We start from the raw sequence: 13795 nt of genomic DNA, 5'->3' as shown, positions 1-13795 counted from the left end.
TTAAGAATGTGAAATGTGGCAGACTGGGCAGACTCATAGACGCTTGCAAATGTGACGCAGGGCTCTGACGTAGTCACGCACCTCAGAGACCTCACGCTGAACTTTCTTTCGCTTTCTCAAGTTGTCAGGAACAGAAACTCGGCAAAAAACCTTGGAGAATTAAGATCGATCCACTTTTGTGCATTAGCTAAGCTGTCAAAGCACATTTAACACGAATCCGAGTGTAAGTTCATGTTAACGTATCTGTTCCTAAATTGCAAACTGTTTTCGCTAACAACTTTTTGGCGCTAAACTGATCAGGACTCGTATAGGTGTCATAATGTACAGTAAGTTAATCAATCCATAACGCTGCAATTAATACGTGTGCTATAACTGTAGATGGCCACTGGAGAACCTGCTGAGCCAACTGAACGTGGAGCTGAAACTGAGGAAGGGACGCTGACGGGAGACCAAACAGACGCCAAACCTGACCGCAAAGGAAGATTTCTTCTGTTCGGGAGGTGACTTCCTTTTCATTATTTCCTGTAGCTATGTGGACATGGAAACCCATAACGTCACTTACATAAGAGTTTGGGCCATAAGGAATTTAATTCACTTCAAATTTACTTTCATTATTATTCCCTCTCCAGTTAGTGTACGATAATTGGTTATTTAATACGGGAGTTATAGCACAATAACGTATGGGTCCTGTCATCTGTGGCCTTGTATCAATGTTAGTTGTTGAGATTTTGCTGGTGAGTCTTGCCATTAGTTGTTATTCTTTTGTGTGGCATTGAGAAGGCTGTGCATAACCAAATACACATGGTTTGAGTGCTTTACAGCTGCAATCCTGTTCCCCTTTATTGAGAGTGTGGTTTTCTACTAAATGTATCTACATTGTTCTGTTGTTTTGCTTGCCTTCAGTAATACCGATTTTCTTCAGTGATAGTTTTTTGGTAGTCTGTGGCTTGTCCTTTTGTCCCTATTTTCACCCCTGATACTGTTATAAAGCAGTATGCTGGTTATCCAGTTTAAAAGAATATTAGCTGTGCTTTATTTTAACAGCAAATTGACATATATCTCTCATATCATAATTGCACATTTTCTTAATTTTAATTATTCATTTATTTTATTTGCACACACAATAAAACTGCATAAAATCCAGATAATAATAAATAAATAAATGTGTCAGGAGAGGTCAAGAAGCCACAACAGACCTCCCCTCAACTTAAGGACAAAAAACAAACAATAACAAAAATGAATGGTCGATAAAGTATTGCTGTGATGCTAAACCACTTAGAAATTAACTAAATGTGCACACTCATATTTATTAACTCAAACTGTTTTTTATGGGCTCCTTACAATGAGAAGAAGAGATGAAAAACGTCACACAACTATGCTCTTTCAGTAAGAATGACACATCTTTGTACATGCTGGCGCCATTTGTTCCTCTTTAGCCTCAACTAATCAAAAAATTATGAAATTCATACCTTTTGATTTGACACAGCAACCCAGTTTTGGATAGCCTAATTAGTGTAATGGGGCAAGGAGCGTGGAAACGATTTTAATGTCAATTTTGGGACTGATGTCAGTCCTCAAGTGGCTGCTCAAAATTAGACTGTATTACAGCAGAGATACTGTTGATATGTGAATTCAGTGTGACATCATAGAGTTTGGGCCCTTTCACAATGTCTTGTGTTTGACTTTGTCTTTTAAAAGTGTGACACTGACTGACATTAGGGAGTAGCCTCTGTTCCAGTTTGACTCACAAGGTGGCACTGTGTACCTCTGTAGTGAATCACAATCAGAAAAGGGTTTATTGCCACAATAAGTTACACTTCTGTGGAATTTGCCTTGGTGAATTGTGGATACAGAAACAAACATATTAAATATTATTAGAAATAAACTATAAACAAATATCTACATAAAAAATAACTGTTGCATAAGGAAAAAGAGGCAAAATGTGCCAATAATACATAATATGTGCATGGGCAGATGTATAGTCTATAAAATGAAGCTGCCTTCATATGCGGTCGGAAATGTCGAGAGGCTTTTTCTTGTGATTTTAAATGTCTTGTCTGTAATGTAGATTTAAACTTTGGAGCTTATTATGGCTTTAACAAGGTCTCATTCTCTAATAGATTTGTCATTGAGATGTACATGGTTCCTTAAAAAAAAGAAACACCTGAATTTGAGTTTTTAACAATATAGGAGAATAATTAATAATAATAACTAAATAATAATACTTTCCTTTACATAGATACATTTGTACAATAAATGTATGCAAAAAAGGCACAAATTGTTGCATAAAAATTCACCAGAATGCAGGAAATAAGTGTTTGATGCTCCAGAACCCCAGGTTATAATGTGTCCACCCCAGTGTTGAAAGAAAACCTACGCCCTTGATTGTAATGATAATTGTCTATATTTTTTTTTTAACTTGTTAGATTTTGGCTAAATCTTGCTTTAAACCAAGAACAAAATTAATGATGACCAGATTTGTTTTTAGTAATTCTTTTGTATGTTAAGGTGGGTACAAAGTGGCTATTTTTTTATGAGTAATGGATCTTTTTTTAGTTGTACATCTTCTTGTGCATCCAGCTCTAAAGTTAAGGCAATTAGGCACTTACAGTATGTATGTCGTTACAGGTGGATTATGTGCTTGTCAGCAGAGGAGCAACTTGTTGCCCTGTCTGACCTCAGCAGGGAACGAGGCTCAGGGGCCATGTGTGAATAGGTCTTTAGAAAGCACTGGTGTGGTAGCGAGGCTGCTGACTCAGGGGGCTCACAGTGCGCCGCCCCTGTCCTCAGCATCCGCTGGCCCAGTCAGGTGTCCATCCAGTACAGAGAGCATGTCAGTATCCTAGCACACAGCCAAAAATTAAGCAGCCAGGTCTGGAGAAACGTACTCTTTTTGGGGGAAAAAAAGAAACGAGACAAAACCAACGCATTTCAGATGCAGAGTGGCGTAGCGCTTAATGACGAACCAAGGTAAGACGGACACAACCGCCTCATATTCCTCTTCACCAGCCTCCTACCTGCTCCTCTTTCTGCCATGCCCAGCCCACAGCAACACAGATTTGCAGCTCTTTGCCCACCCTCGTGCAATTGTTTGGTACAGTATGTTGGCACAATTTGGAAGTGGGAGGGGGGCTTGAAAAGTTCTGGATCACATGTTTGTTAGAATATTGCTGGGCTGCCTGTGGGTGTATGTGCATGAGACTGTTAGTGCGCATTGCTGTGTATTGTTCCCATGCTTAAGTAACTTGATGACTAGGCTCTTCTGGAACAAGCCTGGATTTTCTGAGCCCCCAATGGGCCACTGTTGGCTTTGCTATCTGGATGCATCTTTTAAAGAATAGAAATATGACAGGTCTGTGAGAATTTCCTCTCGTGGAAGATTAACTCTCGCTCAATCCACATTGACGTGGTTGTGATTTTTTTCATATCTGCGCTAAGCAAACATTTTCTAGTTTCATCTTTAACCCGATAGTGGATTACTGCGACCAAATTTGGCTGTGATATTAATGCCTTATTTGAAAATGTATGTACTCTTAGGTTTCTGAGTAAGTGGATCAGAGTGAGTCAGTTACATGTGAGTTTTCTTTGCATTGGAAGTCTTGACATTTACTTATGTTGAAGTAACCTATGTGTAGAAACATTTGGGATCAAAAGACTGTCATGTTCTGTAGGAGTCAAGAATATTTAATAGGAAATGTTTCACTTTTGCAAGATGCTGCCATGTAAGATAAGAGTTACTTTATGGAAATTAAAAAATCAAATGGCCTGTCCATTTGTATTTATTTATTGTATTCATTGTTATTTTTTATTCCTTTTGCTGTTCTCATTTATGTTTATTTTTTGTTTTGTTTGTTGTGTAAGGTCTATACATTAACAAAGGAATAATATTATGCATGTGATTTGTGTGGATTGTGTGTATCTATTTTATATCCACAAAAGTTGCAGCCTTTGTAAAGATCAGCTGAATTTAAAACATTTTGCATTAGATGCAGCTCAAAAGTAAATAATATTGCAGGGGTTAAGTTTTAAGTATAAATGTTAAAAAAGTGCTACCATAAAGTTGTAACTGTCCTTTATATTCTGTTTCTCTCTGACTCTTAATAGTAAGAAGAATAAGGATGGCCAGACGCGGGAGCAGGACTACTCTTCTGAAAGCCATTACAGAATTGTTTCACCAACATTCCAGTATAAGATGAGCCACCAGCGAGTGGGCAAGTGCATCATCATCAACAACAAAAACTTTGATGAAAAGACAGGTACAGCGAAGGATGTTTCAAACACATTGTATACCTAATTTAATTTTACCTTATCTTATTGCATAAAGAGTGTGTATTCTAAGCAGATTGTCTTGGCAGGGATGAATGTACGCAACGGCACAGACCGAGATGCAGGTGAGCTGTTCAAATGCTTCAAGAGCCTGGGCTTCGATGTCTTCATCTACAATGATCAGACATGTGAGAAGATGGAGCGTCTTCTCAGAGAGGGTAAGTAGTGAAGTCCTCACATTTTTCTTGTTTCTTTCATGTGGGTAAGTAACAATGTTGAACTAACAGGATGCCAATACCAATCACAACACATAAGATATACTATAGAGAAACCTTTCAAAAAACACCATGAAAACATTTTCAGATGTTCTTTCATACTAAGGTAGTTCACAACAGGTTGAATCAACACCTGTGAAAAACAGTTTTAACAACACTCACAAAGACAAGATTTATTGCAGGACTCTTGTACCTCACTCTACCAGATTCTTAGTTTTAAATTACATACAGTAAAGTTATGATCAGTGTGATCTACATGCACAACTTCTCATGACTGTCACAGCATGTTTTGTTTCTTAAAACCACCAGGTCAGACAGCAGGTGGCGCTGTTGTATAAGTAATTACATAAATCCTAATGAAGGTGCTACCAATTTCACCAAAAGGTTAATACTTTTGCGGCTCTACTGGCTTGGTTTAATGACAGAAAGTCACCTCTCAGGCCTTTGGGAACACCAATGGACTTTCTTTTTTAATATAATATGATATGACCTTTTAATGGTTGCTATTCCTTAGAATCTGCACGCATTTTGTCCATGTAGCAGCGAGGCCTGACGATAGTTGTTAGAGTTTCTTTCTCAGGTCCGACCCTCGATTTAACACTGTGTCCAAAACAAGATACTTCTACAACTGCAGAATAGATGCCATGGCATTTTGGTGAACCGTCAACCTTTCCTCTAGTATCAATATCAGGCCAACATTTCCAAGTAGTTCACAATACATTTTAAAAATCAAATGGATAGATTGTCATGAAGTTTAATCGGCACATTGTGTTCCCTTGCGGATGATCACTTCCTTCCAGTGCAACCCCTTGGGCTACCAACTTTGCACACTATATATCTTATTATAGGCAGTTTACTATGGAATTTGCTCAGCACATTCATGGTTCTAAAGGGATGAACACTGCTTTGTGTTAGGGTCAGGCAATATGCTGGGGGGCAATATTTTATTATAAGATTAGAAAATGATAACCTATTTAAATAATACACAAATTAAAATGTAAATGATTACAGACAAAAGTCTTGTATAATGTTAAAATTCCTCCGAGGACACTATCTAGAAGCTATATATTTTAAGATACTTAGTATTAACTTAATAGTAACTCCTTTAATAGTTCCTCAAAATTAAGTTTATAATTTATAATTTGATCAAATTCTTGATAGACGAAATTAAGTGCTAAATAAACTCCAGATCCATTAAGTTACTGATATTATTCATTAATTTAGAAGTATAGGCCTGAGCCGAGCTAAGAGTTTGTTTGTGTGTGTATGGGTCAGCCTCGGAGGAAGACCATAGTGACAGCTCGTGTTTCGCCTGTATCCTGCTAAGCCATGGTGAGGAGGGCATGATCTACGGAACAGACGGAGCCATGCCCATCAAGTCCATGACCTCATTGTTCAGGGGGGACATGTGCAAAAGCTTAGTCGGAAAGCCAAAACTCTTCTTCATCCAGGTACGAAGTTCTGAAGACTTTCATTTATAAATGACAGTGTGATATAAAACAAAATGTTGTACAGTTGTTAATTAACTTGTAGATTTGTGTTGAGTTCACCACTTTTGAGTGAGTTGTTTTTATTGAGAAGACAGATTAAAATGGCTTTCAGTTGCTCCCCACGGAGAGATGATAGCTATTGTGTCAAATTTTGCCCATCTCAGTTTTTAAAAAAAGTTAATTTTGAATTGCTTCACCAGGTCATCGTTGAGAAAGCTACTCAGGATCACAATGAAATGTCATTTCATTTACTTCACCAGGCTTGCCGGGGTTCCGAATTTGATGATGGTATACAGACAGATTCGGGTCCGCCAAATGATACCCTGGAGACAGATGCTAATCCAAGACATAAGATCCCTGTAGAGGCAGATTTCCTCTTTGCCTACTCCACTGTGCCAGGTAAACCAAGTTTTGTTTTAGAGTATATATTGTTATTGCCAAATCAACTAATGCTTGAAGTGGAAGTGTCCTGGGTATCTGTCACATACCTGTGCTGGATCTATCGGTAAGCACTTGGGAGCCTCATTTCAGTGACTCATGTTGATTTTCCAGGGTATTACTCATGGAGGAACCCTGGACGCGGCTCCTGGTTTGTCCAGGCGCTCTGCAACGTCCTCAACGAGTTCGGCAAACAGCTGGAGATAATGCAGATCCTGACACGGGTCAACTACATGGTGGCCACCAGCTTTGAGTCCTGGTCTGAAGACCCACGCTTCAGTGAGAAGAAGCAGATTCCCTGTGTAGTCTCTATGCTGACGAAAGAACTGTATTTCAACTGACCGCCAGACTAACTGACTGTACTGTATGACAACACAGACTGACTGACTGACTGATTGACCAACTGACTGTTTCAGATGCCGACTATGCGGTCAAAGCATTCAGGGATGATTCAGGCCCAGCAGGACACTGCACATTTGGAGCACATATGCCATTTTGTATGTGTAGTTGGGTCCGAAAACAAGCACTCCGTGAGAGAAAAATATATATATATTTACAGTGGCACTCCACGTTCATGTGCTGATGGTGAAACTTCTTCCTCTTCTTCAGGTTATTCTTCGGAATAATGGCGTCACATTTAATCTGATCTTTTTTTGACAGGCATGTGAAATATCTATGTTATTCCACCAGCCCAGAAAATTTACTGCCAGTTTTTGTGGGTTTGGGGGAATCATATCTGAATGTGTCTCTCCATTTTCCAGCATTTGTAATAGATGTTGAAGGGAACTTTATAGAGTGGACAGGAGTCTTCAGGCTAAATGTGGCTTTTGCATTTATTACATGAAATGGGTTTTATATAACTGAAATAATTTATGATTTAGTGTTCTGAGAGAAGTAGATGGTAAAACTGTCTAATGCAGTCTGATGCATTTGTACAGTGTACAATACTGTCACCATTACACAGTAAAATTGAATTGGAAACCAGGTGACAGTTGAATGTTTTAAAAGCCTTTAGAAAGTCTATAGATATTCCCACTAGGAAAGTGAAGAGAGTGAAACAAACATCTTTGATTGCCAGAGAGATAGTGGACCTGCCTTAATTACAAACCCTGTCTGATTGAATTGTTAGAGGGAGGCGGAAAAAGCATCTGGAAAATGGATCAGATCATTTTCAGCTATCTGTGTTTTAATGTTTTAAGCTGTTAATTGTAAAAGAAAGAGACAACAGGAAAGACAACACTCCTCTGAGCAAAAACATGCAACAATGCTTTTGCCAAAGGCTCAGTGTCTCAGCCTTCCTAGCAAGTTTAAGTTGGTAGCAGCATGTTGGCATCCTCAGGTTCTTTAATGTCCCATGAAGTGGGTTAATGTCATGTTAAAGAATGTCATATACGTATGGCTAGGAAGGTGTGATCTTTTGCTGTGTAGTGATTAGTTCTATGAGATTTTGAGTCAAGTGCATAGTATATAGTCCAAGGATTATTTGCATTTTCCCAGTTTACTCAGCCTGATGTTAAAAACTTCACTTGCTTGGTGTTTAACCCTGGGTAAGTGAAGTTTGTGTATTTGCATATAATCAAAATTACAGTACGCACTTGTCTAATTAGTCAGGGTCCAAAAATTCAGTTTATGAATTTCCCTTTTTTTGGTAAGACATTCGTCTTTAATAACTTGAATGGATATAAGGATACATGCATAAGATTTCTATACTAGAAAGAGAACTTAAGAATGTCAAAACCTGTGTCATACATTTGGGAAATATCATAGTGTAAAGCTGGACTAGGGCCCAAAGCACAAATGCCACATTTCACTGTATATTACTGTTGTACATTGTCATATCATACACTACACTCTGGTAAGAGGTACCCAGCGAAGTCTTTTTTTTAATTTTTTTTTTATTGATCTTTGATTTAGATAAATTTAGTTATTTTTAAGCACTTAGTGCACCTTGTCAAGTTTTCAAACAATATTGCATAATTTAGTAAATTAATCAATATCATTGAGTTATATGATAACATATTTAATATAATAGACATTTGCTGATGGTCATTACAACTTACACAAAGTTTGTTTCTGCAAATATGCTGTGTTATTGTGCCAAAGTCTGTCAATCACAGAGGCAGCTATAACTGGTGGTGACAAGTCTGAACATACACAATCCACACTCTCATTGTTGCTGCAATGTTTTTACATTATTCACATGATAGCATGTGTCACTAACTTTGGGGAAAACGTCAACAATAGCTTTAATTATATTTTCCCCTTTTCACTCCTTGTATTATTTTTTTTTTATCAGTTGTTTTTTTGTGACTCTTTTACATCATAATTCTAGTTGCCAGAAGTGTGTTCAATACTGGCTAAAGTTAGAGACATGTCCCATTCTACACCCAGTGCACCTGTCCAATATAGCCACAACTCGACACATGGATCTCTGATCAGTGATGTGGTGCCCAGCCTGTGCTGAAAGGAGTGTTTGCTCCACTTGTTTTGGATTGGAATTGAAGGAGGGAAAAATACTTTTAAGGGTAAAATTTTAAATGCTTTCCAGTGTTAAATGCTGTTGTCCTCAGGAATATATTTGAAAAGATTTGGAAAAATGAATGAATTACATTATAAGTATAATCTGGCCCAATTTTCTTTTTAATTTGGGGCAATACCTTGTTTAAATAACTTCAAAACAGAGGAATGCTCATGTGAACATTTTATTGTATTAAACATAAAGAATTTATTCTGTAATGAGTTGTGTTATTTTTCTTGCCCATCTGTAAACACAGACCACATTGACCACATTTCTTTTTGTTTTTAACACAAAGAAGATGTTTGTAGCCTGGCAATGAATACACTGAATATTACATTAAAAAAAACACAAAATGTAACAGTTTAGACTTTTTTGAAATACAGTATGTCCCTATAAAAAGTTATACTCACTGTTAACTTTAATTTTCAGCAATCCATAGTAATAGTAGACTAACATCTTTAGCCTTCTGTTAACACATAAAGGATAAGGCTGTCATCATTCTTTATTCTTCTCATTGTCAACCAATATCACAAAAAAACAAAATCAACAATGAATTGCTGTTGTAAATACTCACTCAAGCGCCAAATGTGCATTAATCCACAGCTGGAAATAGTCTCCAACAAAGTCACTATTTACTACTGTTTGAGTAACATCTGATAAAAAACTACAGTGCCCAGATGTTTTTTTTAAATTACTTAATTGTTTTTACAGTAAAATGGAACTGGATTTGTTGACAATTGGAAAAATATGTAATATCACCAGCATTATTTTAAAGTTCAATTTGCTAACTAATAGTAGACAAATCCAAACATACTGATTGAGTGTTCAAAAGCAGATCCATCTAACCAAATTATTTATTAATATTTATTAATTAAATTCTCCCTTTGCCAATTCAACTTCTGTCTTTTGCAATTCTGCAATTCCATGACTAATCATAGCATTACAAATAAACCCTTTGCTGCAGTATGAAGAACAGCTCTAACATCACATTAACTTAGCACATTAGCATGAATGGCTGAAAAAGAACAACATGATCTGTGAGTCTAAAAAAGGATTCCTTCTGGTAAATTTAGACTAGCCTGACACGCACAGTTCCCGGAGGTGATGCAATGTCACAATTTAAGAATGTCAGATCAGGCAGCTGATGCGCATAGCCCACAGTGCAACATATTTCTGCCCCAGAGGCATTCCTGCCCCACCTCAGAGAACAGGAGCTGATCGGGAGGCATCACATATCTTAATGGACTTCCAGTTTGTGCCTTCATTGTCATGACCAGGACATAATGCTTGATGTAGAGTGTCAGTGAAGGTCCCAGTGCAGAAGCAATGGAGCGGGGTCATGGTATCAGCTCCTAGAAAGCACACCAAACCCCCAGGAAAGCTGCAGTATACCCCGATGCGAGTGAACTGTTTTCCTGCCAGCAGAGGCAGCTCATGCTAGACACCACCATGCCAGGCTGTGTAGTCTCCATTAAAGTATTCCACACACCAAGACTCTTTGCCTCGGCCCAGCCAGGAGTCCTCCTCGCGGCCCTTGCGCGGGATGCTTGGGTAGGTGAGCCCTAGCTCCCAGTAGGTCTTCCCACTCACATCTACCTCCCAGTACTGGCGGCCCTCGCTGAAGCCTTCCCGGCTGACTACATTTAGGGTGGTGTCAAAGCGGGAGGGAGTCTCTGGGACATCCTGCCAGGTGTCTGTGTAGGTGGCTGAGTCGCCTTTGGGAGAGATGATCAGCTTGGGGTGAGCAGTGTCACCGTCAAGGACAACATCTGCAGCATCTGTGTAACAGATGTCAAAATTTTGTCTTATGCAAAAGATTTTGCAGTTGTCATGTTCTCCACTCAAGTTCACAAGCAAGACAAACACTTGACACAAACGGCATGTACTTATTGACAGATGCAAACTTTGACATAGAGAAGAGCAAGACTTCTTCACATGTCATTAATCTACCTGTCTTTTTGGGTGAACTCTCAGGTCTGAAAGAGTTTCTTGGTGACAGGGACCTGGGATCGGATGAAAAGCAGCAAGTTGATGGTGAAACTCAGTAGTTGTTCATTCTTGAACTCATCCATCTGAATCAGGTCAGGGTCAGTTCGCTTCAGAGTATCAGATATTCTAATTTCAGACAAAACAATTAATACCTCTTGCACAGCTCAAGGTGCTTGTAAATTAAATGTTGTAGCAAGCTGTTATTTCCTGACGTGAACAAACCTTTTTTCTGTTTCAGCATTCTGTAGAAGATGTAAAAAGAATAAATAATTACTGATCTAAAAACACTGACAAAACAGCTTGAGACAATACAATCGATTGATTAACTGAAATCAGAACTTTAAATTTGTCCTTGTGTTTACCTGAATGTCAATTTCTTGTGTTTTCACATTGGCACCGATGTTGAACATTTCCTGGTCTAGTTCCTGAGTGAGGTGGTAGCAGTCCTCTATCCTGTCCTCCAACAACTTCTCCATGGCCTCGTACTCAGTGTCCAGCTGGGTCAGTGTAATCCGAAGATCCTCATCCAGGACCCGCTTCATGTCTTCATATTTTTTCCTGATTTTCTCCTTCACTGCGTTGTTTTTTTTTCTGAGGTGAGAGGGCCATGGGAATGCATTCTTAATAGCATACTGCAGTATATGAGCAGCAAACTCTGATATGACCACCTCTGAACATAGTAGGGCTACAATTAATGACAATAAATGTATTTTTATTAGCAGTTTATCTACCAATTATTTTTGTGTAATCGATCAATTTTTTCATCTAAGAATGTTAGAAATAATGAAAATGGCCTTTACAGTTTCCTTAAACCTAAATTGATAGCTTCAAACTGCTTGTTTTGCTTTAGTTCAAAACCCCCAAATCAATTTATGATGCCATTTGATGAATAAAAAACAGCAAATCCTCGCAATTAATCAATTATGGTTTGCAATTTAAAAAATGTTTGGATATTTTTGCTTGACAAATAATAATTTCCGATTCATTTTCTGCCAAAAAACTAATTGGTTAACTGACTTATCATTTCAGCTCTAGATCACAGTATAGTTGGGGCCCTCATCTATAAAAACGAGTTTTCATACAGCACAGTGTCTACAGAGTGCAATAAACAAAAATAAGCCAGTTTTATGTGGGGAAAGTGCTTTGTTGATGGAAAGCTAGGAGGACCACAAAAAAGAAACAGTCAGGATAACAGAGATGTTAAAAATTGCATCTCAGAATTTATTTAACCTTAAGGTGACTTTGCCACAGCAGCACAAGGACATGCTGTATGTAACATCAAATCAAACAATAGTTTATTTAATACATCAATATTCAGACTCTTCCCACCAACCTTTATCAAATGTGATGCATTTTTAGAAATCACAAAATGAAAAAGTCCACTATGTAAGATTTTGCAGGTGTTGCAATTTGTACTGTATTGTATTTCTACTCACAACAGAACACTCGTAAACAATATAATAGACTTACTGTTATCTCCACCTGCAAAGCTGCCAGCTTCTTCATCCTGTAGGCCATGCCATCTCTTTGTCTCTGCAGGTGCTGCTGATGTTTCAGCAGCATTTCCTTTGAAAAACATGAAGAAAATCAAAAGATCAAGAACTTCAGGTAAAAGGAACAAAGGCTCAGGGTGGTTGATCAATGGTGACATTGGCTTTTCTTCCCAAAGAGAAACCATAGTGGAAGTGCTTACTTCATGTGTGGCCTTCCCTCCTACGTTACTATTCATTTTCTTTATAGTAATGCAGACAAAACTTCACTGACCGGTGGCAACACCACGACCACAAGGGTTTTTTATAGACCTGTCGCAGATGTGAAGGTTTTATGTGGGAGGGGGGAGCACAGGGTGGCCTTGTGATATATGTCCTGGTGCACTTGCAAGCATGTGCTTGCATTGTTTTATTAAGGAGAGGGCATGAATCAAAACTTTGAAGACAAGAGGAGGGAAACAATGTTTCCAGTGGAGCAGGACAAACACATTGTTAGACTTGAGGAATAGTTATTCCATGTATAAATAAACATAAACAAGAAGCCCATAAGAGCGTGTGTGTGTGTGTGTGTGTGTGTGTGTGTGTGTGTGTGTGTGTGTGTTCAATCAGTGTTAAAGTGCAACTTCACCCTGAGAGAGTTAAATTAGTCTCAGCTGATGCCTCTTTTAAATGCTTACCATAGCATGCCTACTAATATGGCATTTTACATGCATAGCACAAATGGCCCATGCATATGAACACAAACAGGAAAGGTCAAAAGCAGGCATGGCACAGCAGTGCCACAAGGCTCCATCTGAGCACAACATCGACTGATCGCTCAGACTGACATATGCAAGACAATTTCAAAACAGCCACTTTAGAGAGACACAATATGCTTGTCATCTTAGATTATGCGATGTATACGACTGTGACTCAGCTGAAAAATATAGTACATAAGTATAGTATATAGTAAAAATCAGTACATAATTTAATCGTCTGACGTTAACCTCCAAAAATATCAATCAGGAACATTGCGTCTCTTTTAACTAGCCTGCACCTACTAATCCCCCTACTACTTCTAATGAAGCATAGGTCTAACTTCTGAATATTGGCTTGCTATCAACATATTGGTACCGCTTAACTTTAATCGTCCCTATTTAGCATGTATGAGCACTTATGTAACTTATTTAATCATCAATCTTTTCTTTTGTCTTGTCACAAATCTCTTTCCCACAGACATTTCACTGTATATAATTATGCAGCTACAACACAGCAGGTAGACCTTAAAAGCCATTGAAGCAAGAACCAGAAACTCCAGTTTTCCAGTATGAAAATCTTGTTTCTGTTTGT

At 38.2% G+C, this 13795-nt stretch overlaps 2 protein-coding genes and 1 long non-coding RNA gene across 4 annotated transcripts; 1 reads left to right on the top strand and 2 right to left on the bottom strand.

Moving 5' to 3' along the window:
- The first annotated feature begins 7 nt into the window (after positions 1–7).
- On the top strand, positions 8–9197 carry casp7 (caspase 7, apoptosis-related cysteine peptidase). Of its 2 annotated transcripts, XM_031315321.2 has the most exons (7): positions 8–223; positions 379–500; positions 4105–4256; positions 4356–4484; positions 5817–5992; positions 6292–6430; positions 6584–9197. In XM_031315321.2, the coding sequence occupies exons 2-7, from the start codon at positions 379–381 to the stop codon at positions 6808–6810; spliced, it is 945 nt and encodes a 314-aa protein (XP_031171181.1). In that variant the 5' UTR covers positions 8–223; the 3' UTR covers positions 6811–9197. The 2 variants fall into 2 exon arrangements, with proteins under 2 accessions (XP_031171181.1, XP_035853363.1); XM_035997470.1 differs by lacking the exons at positions 8–223; positions 379–500 and adding an exon at positions 2783–2970.
- LOC118494239 lies at positions 2538–3092 on the bottom strand. The gene is made up of 2 exons (XR_004896345.1): positions 3018–3092; positions 2538–2842 (listed from the first exon to the last, which is right to left on the bottom strand). It is a non-coding gene; the product is annotated as an uncharacterized LOC118494239 (long non-coding RNA).
- si:ch211-28p3.4 (E3 ubiquitin-protein ligase TRIM39) lies at positions 8783–13151 on the bottom strand. The gene is given in 7 exon segments (XM_035997856.1): positions 8783–10765; positions 10960–11102; positions 11199–11218; positions 11339–11572; positions 12453–12542; positions 12670–12730; positions 13144–13151. Coding segments are annotated over 7 exon segments (1134 nt in total). The 3' UTR covers positions 8783–10187.
- Positions 13152–13795: the final 644 nt, after the last annotated feature.

Source organism: Sander lucioperca, chromosome 22 (assembly GCF_008315115.2).
Source record: "Sander lucioperca isolate FBNREF2018 chromosome 22, SLUC_FBN_1.2, whole genome shotgun sequence".
Lineage (NCBI taxonomy): Eukaryota > Metazoa > Chordata > Actinopteri > Perciformes > Percidae > Sander > Sander lucioperca.
Note: the sequence above shows the minus strand (reverse complement) of the source record. Positions and strands in the feature narration are given on the sequence as shown.